General features: G+C 39.0%; 1 protein-coding gene across 1 annotated transcript in view; it reads right to left on the bottom strand.

Annotated features, from left to right (window-relative positions):
- chrna8 (cholinergic receptor, nicotinic, alpha 8) overlaps positions 1-15071 on the bottom strand; it is a 59183-nt gene extending 44112 nt beyond the window's left edge. Inside the window, exon 1 of the mRNA XM_079462278.1 lies at positions 14951-15071. Coding sequence (XP_079318404.1) covers positions 14951-15023 — 73 coding nt within the window. The 5' untranslated portion in view covers positions 15024-15071. The remainder of the gene's footprint in view (positions 1-14950) is intronic.
- Between the last annotated feature and the right edge of the window lie 3085 nt (positions 15072-18156).

Raw genomic sequence — 18156 nt, 5'->3', positions numbered from 1 at the left:
TTGGGACATTTTAGACAAAAAATTTCACAAGCTTCTTTCTATTGAAATATATAACACTATTCAACTGGACATAAAACCTTCTTTAGCATTGTGTAACCTTTGTTTGTTTTTGATAACCTGGGACAATTCATTTAAAACAATATGGTACACTGATTTAAGAAGTCAGCATCACTCTGATGTATGCAGACCAAGCCTCTTTGGCCACATGTAAGAGAGAGTGATTAAACAGACTGAGAGGGGAATAGGAAGAGGCAGATGGGGAGATTTCAAAGAGAACCAAAAAACCAGTGTAACGTTTTCCCCATATTTTTCTGTATAATTCAAGTGAATGGGGACTTTGATGCTCTAAAAAGGCACTATAAAAGTGTCCCATATATTCCAAGTCTTCAGAATCTGTATGATGTTTTTGCAAGACAATTCCTTTAAAATTACAGTTTCGTTTTATGTTATTAAGGTCACATGATGTTTGCTACCTGGGACTATGCATTATGTGTGAATGCAAGCACATAATATGGGAAAGCTCTGGAAGTCAGAGGCAGAGGGAATTACATCCCAACGTCAGAACAGTTGTCAGAATTTGTCCAGGATTTCTCTTTAAAACCATGACTTTTCCAAAGATTATACCTACATGTATACTGTATTTTCTTAAAGGTGTCCTGAACTTGTCAGATGTCTACTTATGACGTTCGCGTGGTTTTTACATTCAAAATCATTAAGTAATAGGCTATTTTGTACCCTGTAGCTTTTCTTATTGAAAATTTGGAGAAGAAAAAAAACTTCATAAAAACACAATCTCACCACTGTAACTATTTTTAGGTTGCAAACCTTAAGTGACTCTACGATCTCATTCATACATTTTAATAGGATGAGATCAGGCTGAATTGTTCAGCATGACATCAACAGTATGACGTCACGTGCTAATTTGCATATTTGTGACATCATCACGTAGTATCTGACAAGCTAAGCGGTTCAGGTCTGCTTCAAATCTCTACTCTTTGAGCTGTCCTATACAGTATTCTATTAAAACAATACACCCAAATGCACAATAAATAGGTTCTTACTTACTTATTTTTCTGTTGGCAAACAACAAAAACTATGTAATAGTGAGTAAACTCGACCAACTAAAACTACACACCAGCAGTCACTTTCACAGAACAGCTCAATTTAGTATTTAATATTCAAGTTATATATTGGCTAGGCAATGATCTGACACAAATATCTTCACATATTTGTCTCTCTTCACAATCCTACGTTAGTGCCCTCTTTGCAAAAAGCAGTTTGCCACTGGCCTTCTTTATTTTTAATAAAATTAGCTAGCACAAAAGTAACTCAGAAATAAATTATTATATATCAACTTTACTACACATTGTCATTAATAAACTTTAAATACTTAATATAACTAACCACTCTTGTTAAATGGTCCAAGCACACTTGTGCTCTGAGGTGTTTTGAGTGACTGATTTGAGGGATTCAGACAGTCTTGTGAGTTCAGTGTTTGACATGTGAGTTGTTTCATCAAAATTAATCGGACATTAGCGGACATTGACATTCTGTTTGTTTTTCACAGCCGTTAGGCAAAACATAGAAGAAGGAAAACACTTCACTGAATAGGATTTTTCCCTTATGTCATCTGCATGTGCGGAATACTTGTCAGGCAAGAAAAGGCAACATGTTTTTGAACACGTTTACAGCCAGCTGTAATTCAGGATAAAATATAATCCAAATGTGCCACGTGAAACATGTATTCTGTCTTCCGACGTTGCTTTTGATTAATGTGTGAGGGTAGAGAGACAGTTCAGAAACCGACGTGTTAGAACTTCATTACTCGCTACACAGAACGATCGGAATATGACATTAATGTTCGTGAGAGCGTTTTTTCTTATGCCGTTCGGTCTGCGCAGCACACCCGCAAAACACACACTTTAGTTTGGAGAGAAAGAGTGCACAAGCTATCTGCTCTCTCTTTCCAGCACTTATCAAAAGCACGTCATTCACCACTCATAAATCACGTTAAATGTTAAAATATTTGGCGTGGCAAAATGCGACGGGGTAAAATTTTACCTTTTATAAAAAAACTATCGCATTTGCGAGCATTTTGGTCGCAGTCTGGAGCCCTGCACATTGTTGTACAGATTCTGATCTGCTCACTCATGCCCTTTCAGTATACATACTCTCTAGCCCTCCCTAGGCATCCTTCCACACCTAAATGAGAGGAGTGAATACATACGCTGAACTATTTCTCCGGAAAGCTTGATGAGAAGCTTTCATCCCTGAAAACAATTCCATCCTGGTACCTTTGCTCTTCCTGAGACGGGTAATAATCTCATTTTTCTTGTGGTGTTTCAGACGTGTTGTTCTTTGGCTAACCATGTAATATGGCCAAAGTCAGCATTTGTAAGATCTTGTCCTCCTTTGTTGCGGATAAGACTAGCTGCAAGCTGTCCTATAAAATTGGCAGGTGTTAATTGGCAGGTGTAAAATTGGCACCATGTTAATTGTCTCTAGCTCAGCTTCCTGAAACGGGTAATAATCTCCTTTTTCTTGTGGTGTTTCAGACGTGTTGTTCTTTGGCTAACCATGTAATATGGCCAACTCAGCATTTGTAAGATCTTGTCCTCCTTTGTTGCGGAACAGACTAGCTGCAGTCTGTCCTATAAAATTGGCAGGTGTTAATTGGCAGGTGTAAAATTGGCACCATGTTAATTGTCTCTAGCTCAGCTTCCACAGGTCCAGTTCGTGCATTCTCTGCTAGATATGCTCTGATAGAGTTTCCGCTAACCACATCACTTTCCCTGGGACATGCACAACATCTACATCATACTTTGGTCGAACCTTGTCTGGGTCTATTTTGAATCCCTCAGCTGTCAGCAGGTGTCCGATGTAAGAACGTGACTTGTCTTTGTTTCATCTTGAGCTTTCAGCTTTTCATCATGATCCCTGCTTCTTGCGTCTTTCCTTGTCCTGTAATAAGCACATCATCAGCTATAATGTATATCCCTGGCAGACCTTCTAGTGCCAAAGAGAGCTTTCTTTGGAAGATTTCGGTTGCCACACAGCAACAGTGAGTATGTCCTCATATTCATCTCTGTCCTGTTCAGTTATCTCGTTCATTTTTTGGGGTCTTCTGTTTTCCCGGAGCTCTACATTTAACTGTAAAGTGATTTTCCTTGCCACACTTTTTGCATCCTTAATGCGCGTTAATCACAGTCAAATAGTAGTGGCAGACCTCAAGGGAGCGCAAACTCCCAAGTGCCAGAAAGAGAGAGAGAAAGTGTTGGTGCCATTAGCCCTGTGGTTAGTGTGCTGACATATAGTGCCAGTGCTCCTGCAGCACAATCAGAGTTGGTTTCCTGTCTCAAGTGTCTTTTGCCGATCCAACTCCCCTGTTTTTCTGTCTTTTCTCCACTGTCTTATCAAATAATGTGAAAAAGCCCCTAACAAGAAAAGAATGAGGAAAAAGCCACGCAGCTAACAATTTACACGCAACATGTGATTGGCCCTAACCTATATTAGAGTTGATATTTATGAGCTCATATAAATAAAACTTCATTCCGTTTTGGCACAGCAAGGTAAACAAGTAATACATTACACAATAATAATAAGAGTGTAAATTATTATATGTTTTAAAATTGTGAAATAGATGACAACTAATAAGACCTCTCTACTAGCCTTAACCTTAGGCCTACCATAAAATCTATTATAAACACGTGTTTCAAAAGTTTTCTTCATTTTGTTGAAAAGAAATGCCTGTATGATCTGATATGTGATGTGAATGTAGTTCGGCAAAGGTGGATTCGATCTTGCACTCGTATGTAGTGCCAGTACAACTTGTCATGCGGCTTACTCACTACACCACAAAAGCTACTGAGACAACAGTATTGTTTTTACACTCTAGATGTTTTTTTCCAAGAAGAAGGACCCACGTACATTGGCACCATGGGTAGGCATGCAAAAGATGCAAAACGTAACCCCCCCATGTAAGCACGCGTTCGACTTCCTTCAGCATGTGCAGGCTGCGAAGAGAGAGCGAAGAGAAGATGTAGTGATGAAGTATATAATACCAAAATCAGATATCCTTCTCCGAAATCCAAACGGGCGCTCTCAGGTGACATTTGAGACATTGGTCACTTTTGAGACGTGTCCTCACCAGGTGTAAACATTGATCTATCTCACCCAAACACTTTGGATTGGATCACCAGAGACAGAGATCTTAATACCATGTGTAAACAGGGTGTCAGCCAGGGCTAGATGCAGCACCTGGTGGATGTGATTTGAATACATATTTCAAGTTCAGGTATGTAGCATCCAGTCTAATGATGAAGATACTAAAGCTGCTGTGTTTTAAAACAAAAACATTGCGGTCACGTGTGTAGAACACAAAATAGCCCCCAAGTCACGTTCATTAAATTCCATTACTTATTAAAAACCCTTCTCCCACTGCCCGGCACACTCTGATTTACTTTGTATGTTCTGTGAGTGATTAATAACTTTACGATACAAGAATCATAACTGATGATAAACAAAAGACCATTCATTTTATTTCCCCCTCGAATGTCAAAGCAAAGCAAACGAGACACAAATCACCAAGGAAGTGGATAAATAAAACAGCTGAGGCATCCAAAGCTGAACAAACAGGAGCTGTGGAACAAAATGTGGAGTAGAGTCACTTCGTATTTAAACAGATCAGAAAAAGTATGTGAACAAGCCTTCACTGAAGATTACTCAACACTGAGATGTGTTAAAGACCTGTCCCATGGGAGATGGGCGGCCTTGAGGTCAGCAAACTTACAGAGAGTTCGAAACCAACAGTAACGGTGTGATGGGTGATTTATTGAAGTTCATGCAAATGCTGTAACATAATAAGCACAAAGAGCTCAATGGAAGCTTTGTGGTAGTTTAGAAGCAGAGGGTGGACAGAAATGGGGAAAGAGTTTAGAGCAGTGGTTCTCTACCCCAAGAGCTTCTTTATCTTATTTCAGAATGTCATTAAATGGTTAAACTTTATATAATGTCAAATGTATTATTAGCAGTGCAATAAAATAACATAATTACAAACATATTGTCACTGTTCCGAAACCACAAAGATGCAAATTCACAGTTTTTCAGCAAATAGAAAAATGCTATGCGTTTTAAATGGTTAAAATGAAAAAAAAGTTGACAAGCACGTTTTCATACTTTTTAGAGGTTAGATATTTGCAAAAACCAGTGAAAAACAAAGAATTACTATTAATAATGATTTATGGCAAGAGGGACAGCAGCGATATACAGCAATTACGGGGTCAAGCCAAACAAGGACATAAAGGGAAATACATGTGGTCATGTCTGATCATGAGTTTTTGAAAATCAGACTTAAAATCATAGGTAAAAGTACACTAGGTGAAGTAATATAAGGTGAACAAGATGTTTTACATCTACAACTCGTTTCACCCAGACAATGCCACTGTAGCAGCTCGCATAACAGCCTGACAAGATGACATCTCAGCTTGGATGAAAGAGCATCACCTCCAGCTGAACCTGGCCAAGACAGAACTACTCATGTTTCTAGTAATATTATAATAATAACCCTCTCTCTTCTCTCAACAGGTAGTGGTCTAGCTTTTGTTGAAACTTATTGTACTATTGCTCTTTTATGACATTTCGCTTCCCTGAACTCTTTGTAAGTCGCTTTGGATAAAAACGTCTGCTAAATGACTAAATGTAAATGTAATGATTTACTGATGTTTTAAAGTTGTTTTACTTTGTCGCCATCTCTTTTTGTAATTGCTACTGCAGGTGATGTGCGGAGGAATTTTCTTTACGTGAGTTATGTTTCGGCACTGCTCAACTGCGTGGTTGAGTCTGATGTTTTGAGTCATATGTCACATCTGGCCTGTGACAGTCAACTGGTGAGAATCTTCACTGTACATCAGTTGCGCATAGTAAACATAACCCATAACATCGCAGATGATATAACGGGAAATAAGTCTGTAAATTTGAGTAAAATCACAGGCTTCACATATCCCGTGTGAGTGTGTCACATTTAATACAGATATGGGGAGGAAATTTCTAAATCACACAGGGTCCCGAGATAATACTTATCCCATGCAAATTGGCCTTAAAGTACATTTACAATTTAGAATTACAAAAAGGCATTATCATAATGAACATAACAAAGAGAGAAAGAACAACCGATGAAACAGTGTTCCCGTCTGTAACACAAGTGCGCTACGGTTTTTGTGTTATCTATTGAAATATTAAAATGTCTTACCTGTTCTGTTCAGAAGAAATATATCCATGTCTGCCAATATTAATTCTTGTTTTCCTAGTCCTATCACATTCCCATTTTCTTTGTAAACTCTCATCAGTTCGTATTTCTTGGTTTTCACAACTGATGAATCCCCAGATGTCAGCGCAGCTTGGCGTTTAAAAGTTTAAACTGCGCCATAAATAATACTAAAAGTTTCCAAGAATTATTTTTGTGTACAATGCTACCCCTGTCCCCGCAGCAGCCACACGCATCTTCTTCGTTCTGTTCACTAAGGTGACGAAATTATGCATAGACGAAAGACACCAAATAAGGATTTCCGGAAAAAGTCGACCGGACAAAGAAAATGATAAACCATTTTACAAGCTTCCCGTGGTAAATCTAGCAAGGGTAGTGACACAGTTTTAAACACCGTTATATCATGTAATTGGTTTTAGTTCATTTTTACTCAAAAGAACGTTCATTTTAAATCAAACGAAAAATATATTCTAACAGAGAGAAGGAATTCTCTATTTTTCAGATAACATCTTCTGTTAGAAAGGATCAAAAGCAGATGTTCTTTGTGTGCATGTACGTGTATATGTGTGTATGCGATTGTGTGTTTGCTCACTCCCAGTCTAAGCCTTTTATGGGGATTTATGTCCATCTAAGTATGATTATGGCAGCACAAGTTAAGGCTCAAAGCTCAGATTGGAATCAGAAACGTTGTAAATTCTGTGTAATCTTCTGGCAAACTTGCGATGTGAAAAATTACCTTTTTTATTACCCTTCTTCTGTAGAGTGGTTAAAGGGCAAATCACTTTATATGGAAGCAAGATATTCTTTGACTCAAACATCAAATCATCCGGTCTAATACATTGTGTTTCACCTCATGTGTGCTGGAAAAAGAGAGGGAGGATAACAGAAGAAAGGAGAAAATCCCTGTGGAAAATATGGGTCAGCTCACCCTCTATAGGATTGTGTTATAGTCCAGATTAGTGATGAACGTCTGGCTTTCTAAGCTGAATGGCTATCACATCGCTCTATCCCTGATGAAAAGAAGAAATGGATGAGGGGGAGGCTAAACAAAGTGCATTTTTGTAATTGATTCATTCAGTAATGGCAAACAGGGGGCAGAAGAGAGTTTTGGGGAGACTTTCTCCTATTCACTTGCTTCGGTTCTCTGGCGCCTAAATGGTCAAATATCAATTTTATTAATATCAAACCAGAGCTATAAGATTTGTTAATCTGTTCAATCAGGTTGATCAATGCCATCCAGGAGATGGGAGAAAACAGACAACATTTCAGAGACCCTCTACAGTCCTACCTCTTTTCATCTCCAGACAAGTCCTATCATTAGACGGCACACCTACAAACTACCCATGGTCCAAAAACGGAGTGCCTGATGCATATTGAATATAACAATTCTGGCTGCTTGGTTGCCTTTAAGCAATTTCTGGGAGTCGGGTGCACACAGCCTGTGTGGAAATTATAGCAGATTCATATTATATTAGCTAAAATTTTGCCACCTGAGAAAAATGTAAGCCTTTGGAAAAGAACTCTTGCCATAAGGCAAATTCTTCAAAGTTTTTGATGGATTAAAGCAGATTAACTGACTTTGTTTCCTGAATCATGACTGTAAAATACTTCAGCCTAAAGTCATGAGAATAGTGCCAGCCTTCATGCATGCACAATTAATTGTCTGCAAATGATTCAGAATGTGGCGGTGCATTTGGTCTTCAATGATCCCATGAGAGCACACGTTACACCTCTCTGTTTCTCTCCAACAGCTTCCAGTTACGGTTTACTAATGCACCAATGCTTTCATACAGAATAGATACTTGTACTCTACTCATTTCTGCAATCTGTGTTCCCTCTAGAAATCTGCAGTTATCAAGTGATAAGCACCACAAGGTCCCAGCACCCAGATGTACAATTATTCTCCTCAACTATTAAATTAATTTTCTACTTTATCAGGACAGCTGAAATCCATACCTAAGTCTAGACATAGATATTTTACTTTAAGAAAATGAGTAAACCACTAGTAAAAGTTACATTTTATTTACATTTACAATTTACATTTAAGCTTGTAGTTGTAATATTTGTGAGGAATTCTGGTAATTTGTAAAATCTTATTCACCCACGATTTCCAATACATATCACTTTCCCTAACGTAGCTAAAACAAATGTGGGAAATGACTGTAAAATATAGTGCAATATACTAAATATTACAATTCCATTTAGTCAAATTAATATCTTAAATTATTTAATATTTAGTTAATATATAGGAAAATATAAAACATTACAAATAATAAAAACGTGGTTGATTAATGTAAATGTTCGAATGCAGTATGTACTGTATGAGGGCTCTGTGTCAAGGTTAAAGACGGGAAGGCAGACAGCTATTACACTGCAGTTTGGAACAGTAAAATGGCAAATTCTGTGTGTTTTTATTGTATGCATAAAGTCTGGTAAAAAATACTGCTTATTTATGCTTGCAACCGCAAAAAGGAGCCATCTATTAACAAAATCAATGGCATTTTCAAAACTAATGTAACGTTGTCATAGCTCAAGGATGGCTGCTGTACTTGCTAATCGCCTTCAACAAAAGATTAGCCACAATCACAATGGTAACCTGTTAAACAGTAGTAAAATTATCTTCTCATGTGTGTGGTGGAGTAATGCTATTGTTATCTTTGTGTGCAATGCATCAGTTAGTCTAGATCAGTGGTTCTCAAACTGTGGTAAGCGTACCACTTATGGTACTTGAAGAGACCACGGTGGTACTTGACATGACAGAAAACTGTATATATCAATTTACATTTTGTCTTTTAAATACAATTTCAAATGTTTGATACATGATTGATAAATACGGAACATCTCTCAGCCTATGTGCAATTTAAAAATAGTTGTATGAATTATTCTATTTATCATTGGTCGATGTAACTCAGGCGCCTGAGGGGCAGCTCAAATATAGAGTGGGAGCAGACAGGCACTTGCTTCTGAGTCTCTCTCTTCTGACGAGCTGAGTACAAATTAAGTTGATGTATTTCTGCACTTGAACTGCTGTTTACAGCTGTTGTTATTGCTGTAATGCGCTAATTCAACGCATGTCTGCATCTACTCGAGGTTAAATCAATGAAGCGCACGTTGCGATTAAGTTTTGATGCGCACTTTGACAAGAGCTGCTGTAGTAAAGTCTGCAAATAATTCCACATTGTTTGTCTTTAATATCAGTTTGTAGTCTTTCACTGCCGTTCCAAGTGTGAGATATTACACACTGAGCTAGTTGTCAAGAGGCTTGAGTCATCAGATATATATCTTTACTTTGAAGACAAAAATAAAAGTACTAAACAAACTTGGCAAGCCATGCTTCCAAGAAACGGAGTAAAACAAAACACGAGGGTCGAAAAGCTCAACATAAGAACACCAGGACCAAATGATCTACAGCGGGATACATGGGATAAACAGATCAATACTGACCACAAACGCAGAGAACAAACAGGTTTATAAAGGTTCAAACACAGCTGTAGACATTCCGGTACAGCCCTGGAGCGTCCAGAGTTCATAATGTAGATTTCTTCTAATGTTCTGGAGGCGTATGGAAGGCGACCCCTGCAGGCCAGGATGAACAAATGGTCCTAAAAGAACAGGATCGTTATAGGACCCCCTTGCCTAGAAGCTCAGATGAGTCAGGTCAAGGATAAGAGTCAGATTCAGGTTCACTCTGGACAATAGCCTTCCAGTCGACCAGATATTGTACTCTCCCATGAACCCCTTGGCAATCCAGCAGTCTGTGATCTGTGAATACTGGTTTTCCCTCAATGATGCGGGGTGCTGGACGAGGCTTCCTGACAGGAGACACATTGGAACAAACAACAGGTTTTAATCTAGATGCATGAAAAGTTGGGTTAACCTTCATAGACCTGGGTAGCAGGAGTCGATAGGAGACTGGGTTGATCTTCCTGGCAATCTTAAACGTACACATATAATAGGGAGCCAACTTGCAGGATTCGGGTAGAGAGCCATACTCTTTGCCCTACGTGGAGTATCAAACCAACTCTCTGATGTTCTATCGTAGTTAGGTAGTTTTAACACAGGCTCTCTGCCAGGAGTGCCGACGAACTATGTGGCAGCTGGATCCTCGGCCTCTGGCTCCTGTCCAGGAAACAGAGGGGGAAAACCATACAGGCGCTCAAATGGGGACATGTGGAAGGAGGAGTGGTACAGGGTATTATGTGCAAACTAGGCCCACGTAAGTCGAAGGTTCCAGGTTGTCTGATTGTTGGAAACGAGACACCTCAGTGTCGTGATTTATTCTCTCAGTCTGGCCATTAGATTAGGGCTGGAACCCGGACTTACAGAGGATCCAATGAGCAGATCACAGGTTCTAGTTGCTCCCGGATGTGCGGAGGGGCACGTGTGCCCACTGCAACACCTTGGAACGCAAGCAATCAGGGACAAAGAGACACCCTCTAGGGCTATTACCTTGATCAGGCTGATGCTGTTGGGCTCTCTTGATGGTACTTTCTAAGACCCATTGAATTGGTGCTAGCATCGTGGAGGTGGGGAAGATGGATTTCTGGGGGGTCTTTTTTTGTGTTTCAACAGTTGGGAGGGACGAATAAACCCACTTTCCAAGGCTTTCTGGAGATCCTTATCCATGGCTGTCCTCTCGGGACCAGAGAGGGAGTAGAGTCTTCCACGGGATGGGTAAGTAACTTGCATAAGATCAATGGCACAGTCATATGTTCTATGTCGGGGTAGTGTGGCAGCTTGGGTCTTACTGAAGCTTAGTGGTTGCAGGCTCAAGTCTGGGAACAGCCATGATCTTAGTACAGGGAGTTTCAGGTCTATAGTGGGAGATGTTCATGGGGTTAACAAACGGAGCAGTTGGATAGTGGCTCAGATGGATAGCAGGGGGTAGTGCCTGAGATCTGGCAGTTGGTTTCCCACTTGCTGATGATTCCGAGACCAGTCTATCTGAGGGTTTGAGTGATCAACCCTGGAAAGCCATGGATTATGGGGAGCCTGGGGATATGAATCAAGAAGACCTGTATCCACTCCTGCTGATTCCCTAGCTGTAATTGGAGGGGCGAAGTGCATTGCGTTACCCGACCTGACTCCAACGGACTGCCGTTGACAGCCGTGATATTAAGGGATTCCTGGAGAGGCTCTGAAACAATAGCTAGACTCTGGGCCAACCTTAAGTCCATGAAATTTCCTGAGGCTCCAGAGTCCACAAAGGCCCGAACATGGTCTCTTTGACCTTGGCTGATAGTGGCTTGGACCGTTGGACATAGGTCCAGGAATAACACCAATTCTCCCCCTGGCCTCCCTACTCCAGGACGAGACTTGACTTTTTCAGACAACTCAGGGCAGTCAGGGCAAAGTGGCCAGGCTTACCACAATAGAGGCAGCATCTCTCTTATTCTTAGACTGCGTTTGGCCTGGGATATTCAGGTTTCGCCTAGCTGCATATGTTCTTCTAAGTCACCCGGGTACAGAGAGAAAACATTCGGATTAGCTTGAGGTGGACTGATCTCCCGCAGTCGTTCCAGTTGATGTTTCTTGAGGCGATGGTCGACCTGGATATTGCCACATCTATGAGAGACTTGAGATCAGGCGCAGTTTCACGGAAAGCCAGTTCGTCCTTAGGCTTGGAAGAAATGGCATGATGGAAGATCGCCTTAAGGGCAGGTTGATCTCAGCTGCTCTCGGACGCCATAGTCGGAAACTCAATGGTGAGCTCTGCTGCTCTTCAGGTTCCTTGAGAGAGGTTCAACAGGCGACGATCCACGTCTCCCCTGAAACTTTGAAATACTCTTTTCATCTCCTTGATGAAGAGTTGCCAGTTAATGGTAAGTGGAGACTTCTGGTACAACAAGGCTGAGGCCCAGCCAAGTGCCTTCCTGTGAGGAGGGTTATAATGTAGGCCACCTTGCGGTTTTCCATAGGGAAACTGCTTGGTTGGAGATGAAAGGCCAAAGTACACTGAGTGAGAAACCCTCTACATTCTGGAGGAATATTTAAAGAGACCAAACAGGTTTATAAAGGGTCAAACACAGGTGTTGGCAATCCAATTGATGATGAGGTATTGAATGAGAGTTTATAATGTAGGTGTTTTCTAATGTTCTGGTGGCATATGGCAGGAGACTCAGGGAGAGTGACCCCTGCAAGCCAGGATCAACATATAGTCCTTAAAGAAGAGGATCGTTATACTGTCTTTGTTTAGGCTAATTGTAAAACTCAGATTATTAAACATTCTAAACTCTGAATGGATGCAGCATGCTCAGAACAGTTGTAAAATTGCCAGTATACACACATCTGTGAAAAACATGTCAGTTAAATCCTATTGCAATCCTTAATGCAACATGTTGCTAAGCATGTCAACAGCCTTAAGCAAAAAAAAATTAATAATTGAACATAAGTTTCTTTTCTGAAACTGCCATAATTTTATGAGAGCAATTACCAAAAGTTAAATGTTATTGCTCAGAAGTTGCACCAGAGATCTCAATTGTGTTTACGTTAGCAGCTAGAGGAAATGAATAAAAAATAAAAAAAATCTGATGGAGTATAGAGCTGTAAAATGTACTGTATCTTGTAAAATGTATGTAGCTCCGTGGTATTGAGCACATTGGATGAGCAAGTCAAATCTTGAATAATATTGACCATAGACTGCAAAATTTTAGCTCAATTCATGACATTGTTGAGATTTCTTTGTAAATTATTTAAGATTCTTAAAGATTAAAATGTTAAACATTTATTGTATTTTTGCTCAGGAGTAATATATGAGATGCAGGACACTTGCTCTCCATTAAATGCTGTTGCTGTCTAGGGCAATTCCATGTAAATGTCAGCCTTATTTTACCAAAGGTTTTCACAATACTGATTTGGTTTAGATCCCCATGTGAGGTCTCAAAGTTTTGAAAGCATGATTTTCAATAGTGTGAGAGAGAATTTTCATGTCTATACCAGTCCATATTCCTCATGGGTACATGTTGTCTCTTAAAAACATGTGTCATTTTTGTCACACCCATAACGCATGTATATGTAACCCTGGACACAGTGCTTGAAGTGGATACAATACATACATTTACATTTACATTTATTCATTTGGCAGACGCTTTTATCCAAAGCGACTTACAAGTAGTTTTTTACAGTGACACATTACTGCAGAGCAATCGGGGTTAGGTGCCTTGCTCAAGGGCACTAAAGTGTCATGACCTGCTGGCACTGAGATTTGAACCTGCAACCATGTTCATTGCAAATGTATGCATGCTACTTACTTAAGACTGTTTTTTAGTCCACGGTATTTCCCCTTTTTAAAACAGAAAACTCATGAATAGACGGATATTTTTCTGATGCCTGGACTCTAGCAACGGGGGTATGGGATAATAAATACACCGTCTAAACAGCAAAAATAGCAGAAGAAATTTCATCTGAAGTATTTTTTCTTTCTTTTGGGATTTCTTAAATGCGTAGGCCCTTACACTTGATTTAAAGGGGGTTGTACAGTACTTTATGTCTTATGTGAAACGGACAACAGATGATCTGTGGTAAAATGAGTCCACTTGTTGCCTTGAGCACCATAAAACCAAAACACAGACACGTAAATACTACTACCAGCTTTTCTAGATACGTGTTTCAAAATAATATTCTGAAGAAATCAAGGGCGAAACATACGAATTTCCTCAGTGTTTGAGTGGTACAGCTTGAGAACAACTCTTCAGAATGAATGACACACTGTACACAGTCTGAAATCACACAATCTTGAACAAACTCAGTGGACTACATCACAGTCTCTCCACGTGTATGCTTAATGTCTTGAGCAAGTTTTCCACGTCAAGCTATTTGACATGCAAAAACATGACATGACATTTTTACTCTCTCTCATTGCCAACGGAAATGCCCACGTCTGTAAACTGATTGGGGGAATAAAGCCAGAAATATTGTTCTAATGTCCAGAACACCATAGGCAAGGCAAGGCAAGTTTATTTGTATCGCACATTTCATACACAATGGCAATTCAAAGTGCTTTACCATAGATCTAAAAACTCTGATTATGGTATGACAAAAGAAAGGTTATAAAATGTATAAATATATAAAATTGTATACAATTTTAATGAATGGCAGGGGATTTGCACATACTGCATATTGAGTCACCTGTATTAAGTTTGCCTTATTTATGATTTTCTTTTGACTTATTATTTCGATCAACGCTAACAGGTAGCAGAGGCTCAATATACACGCGTGCAGAAACAGCTATTATGCCAATCGTTATATGAAAGTATTGATATCATACCCCAACCCTCAACTCTGAATGACAGTAAATGGTTTACAAAAGCTTTTCGTTCATTCTAGTATAGATGATGCTAGCGTCTCGCATTACAGCGCATGAATGAGCAGAATGTGCGGTGTTTTTTATCGGTGCATGCTCGAGCATCAGCGCAATAATGTCAGTTGTCGAAGAAAGGTGTTTAAGAGGCTGCAGGTTAAATCGCACAGAAAAATGTACACGCACAGACACATAACGCATAAGTGCGGCAGCTAAAATGATCCATCTCTCTTTTGTCTTTAATAAGTCATTATTGAATGTATATACGCTATAGTAAGTCATGGTTTCATTATGCAAGGAACACAGTAAAAGCAAGTTTTACGATTATCAACGTAGTTGTTTCACACGAGTAACGTTAGTTTCTCTTAAGAATGAAGGCAAGCACTCACATTTAATACAAAACGATATCCATACAAAAAATCCAAGGTATAGAATCCCAAAGTGTTTTTGACTCCGCATCATTCCTGTGATGAGAACGGCTCCTTATGCAAGCCGTCAAAACTTTAGTCTGTCAGCATCCGAGCGATGTGCTTTGGTAAGAATCTCTCTCTCTCTCTCTCTCTCTCTCTCTCTCTCTCTCTCTCTCTCTCTCTCTCTCTCTCTCTCTCTCTCTCTCTCTCTCTCTCTCTCTCTCTCTCTCTCTCTCTCTCTCGCGCTCCTTTACCTCAATCGCAATCTCGCCCCCCTATCGCTTTAAATTTGACAAAACACCGCTTGCCGATATTTGTTTGCTTGTTTGTTGTGGTATTTTAGCAACGAATAATCTCTAAATTACAACAACGCAACTATGCACTTACATGCGTTAAGATATCGGCTGGACACAGCGGGCAGCTGTCGATGTTGATGCTTTTGAAAACTTCTCTTTATTTCATTGGTGGATTAAAAAAATGTTCGCCGGTTAAAGGCGCAATTTGTAACATCCGCCGCTAGAGGGCGCACATTCAAAACAGCTACGTTTCAAAACAACAACCACGGCGTAGCTTGATGAGGATTTGAAGGAAAGTGGAATAATGGGAACTGTCGTCTTCAACTGCACTGCTAATAATCAATCAGACCTGAAAAAGAAATTATGTTTATGGATGATGTAAAGCAGGGGTATTCAATTAAAGTTCCAAGAGGTCCAGTCTTTATATTTTCTTCCAAACGTTGTTCCGGACAATATGTTTTTTTAAATTTACATATTTAATAAATTAAGCCCCCTTGTGTGTGTGTGTATATGTATATATATATATATATATATATATATATATATATATATATTTATATATATTATCTTTTATCAGGCCATTTATTTTATTTTGACATCCACAGTATGTATGTATGTAGGCTATCTATGTATTGTAGGTTCTGTGGCTAGGGGAATGTCTTCTTACTTACTAAATTGGCCTTTCCATGCCATTCAAACCAGAACTACTTCTGTCTTTAAATAATTTCCAACTTAGAACCTAGTTTATTACAAAATGTGACCCTGCTTGTGAAAAGCAAAAGTTTTTTACTGTTTACTACATAAAATCATCCTACAGAATATTCTGTGAAAATATAACAACAATATCTTCAATATTGACTGTCATTTAAAATATAGAAATCTTATTGAAATGAATGCTTGAAATTAATATGTGATGCTTTGAGACTTTAGCCTGGGCTTTCACAGGGTCACAAATATTTACATGCTGATCAAAAAGTCTAATGCTCAATGTAGATAAAAACTTTATGGTTCATAAAATATAACAAATCTGGGTGAAAGATTGGAGACTTATAGCAAACAGTAAACAGACTGTCAGATAGCAAAAGGTAAACAGGCTGACAGATACAAACGCTTTAATATTCGCTGTTTTACCTCCTCTGCGTCTCTGCACTAGTGTTGTTAAAATAAGCATGTGTTTGCTGCTCTTCATGCAGCGCGTCTTTTGCGGTAGAGAAGCAGCGCAGGGGTTTTCCGGGAGTTTCCACTAGGTCTGTTTATGATTTTGTTCTGGCTGTTTCAACAGGCTATGGGTGTGAAAAATTTGAAAATCCTGTCAAGGGTTTCAAAGATGATGCCATGATAACTTCTGGACAGGTAAGTTCATGTCATGATGAAACTTTGATGGGTTTTGATTATGCTGGGTAGCATTTTACCAAATCATCTATTCTCCCTTCAAAAAAAGTTTTTCATGATTTACAAATAGTTGTAAAGATTTGAGATATTGTAAGTAGCCTACTCAAATGAACAAAATATATAACAATAGCCTAGTGGTTTTTGGATATTTTACTGCAAAAAAATACAAGCTGTATCTTAAAATACACATTTAGAGTGTTTTGAGATCACTGGCAAATGTGTCTTGTGGTTCCAAATAAGATTCGGTTCCTGATTTAAAATCTTTTGGGTTCAATTTATAATTTTTGTCACTTTGTCACTAGCAATTCAATGTAATTGGCAATGTGGGGTGATCATTTTACTGTTATATTCCAACAATTTAATATTCTTACTATTAATGCACAGGGTGAAAACAAGGGGTTATAGATTTTGTTGACTTTTTGGAACCAGTTACAATGGTAACCTGCAGTGTATGTGGACACTGATGGATAACTTTTAAACACTAAATGCATCATAGGCTATTTAATGCCTTTGCAGTTAAATCGAAATACAACAATTATGGAAGCTTACACAAACCCTTTCATTACAAAAATCTGCAAAAAGCCTAACCGATAAATCGAAATAAAATCACCACATGTAAAAACATTACCTGAAACTATGTGACAACTTTCCCCAATAAAATATGCTCTTAGGTTAAGAACAAAATTAAATTGAAATTCACTTAATACATTTGGATAATGACTAAAAGTGTTATGTGCTTAGAATGTTGGTGAATTCACAATTAAAAGTAGCCAATATACAGAAGCTCATGACCAAATTATTGACCCATTAATAAAAGATAAATACATGTAAGAACCTGCTTATTTTGGATATTATCAACCAACAAAAACCCATTTCAAATGCTTCATAGTGGTGGTTTGCAGTGGGGCATTTGATTTTTCAGTTTACTGAACTTTGGAGCCACATGAATTGCAAATGGATCCATCACACAGGAACCTGGCAGACATTTGTTCTTAAGCCTGTGAGAGTACAATGCATTGAATCTGACAGTCCCCAAAGCCCTGTCCGTGGCACCGGTGTATGACCTCTCCCCCCTCTCCTTCTCATGGCTTTCACAAGCTTTGCACAACTGTCTCTCAGCATCAGGCAAGAGCAGGGAGCAGTTGGGCAAAGACAAGCCTCATGCACCATCAGCTCTACTCAGTGTGCATAGACTGACATTGTGTGAAAAACGAATCCTACATAAAAATAAACACATTTGTCTCTGCTTTTTTAATCAGGACTTTCCCTCGTTTCTTGCATACAGCCTGTTACCATGTATACCACTCGCATTGAAAAAAATCAATTCTATAGAACATTGCCTGGCATTAATGCAAAACATACATTGTACAGTACAAAACATGCCAGGGGTTGATCTAGTAACTTTTGATAAATCTGGCCCTGTAAAAATGTAAGGCCTATTATTAATTTCATTATTCATTTATTTATTTGAAATCTAAAACCAGGCAAGATTACATT

This window comes from Barbatula barbatula (assembly GCF_947034865.1).
Source record: "Barbatula barbatula genome assembly, chromosome: 8".
Taxonomy (NCBI): Eukaryota; Metazoa; Chordata; class Actinopteri; order Cypriniformes; family Nemacheilidae; genus Barbatula; species Barbatula barbatula.
Note: the sequence above shows the minus strand (reverse complement) of the source record. Positions and strands in the feature narration are given on the sequence as shown.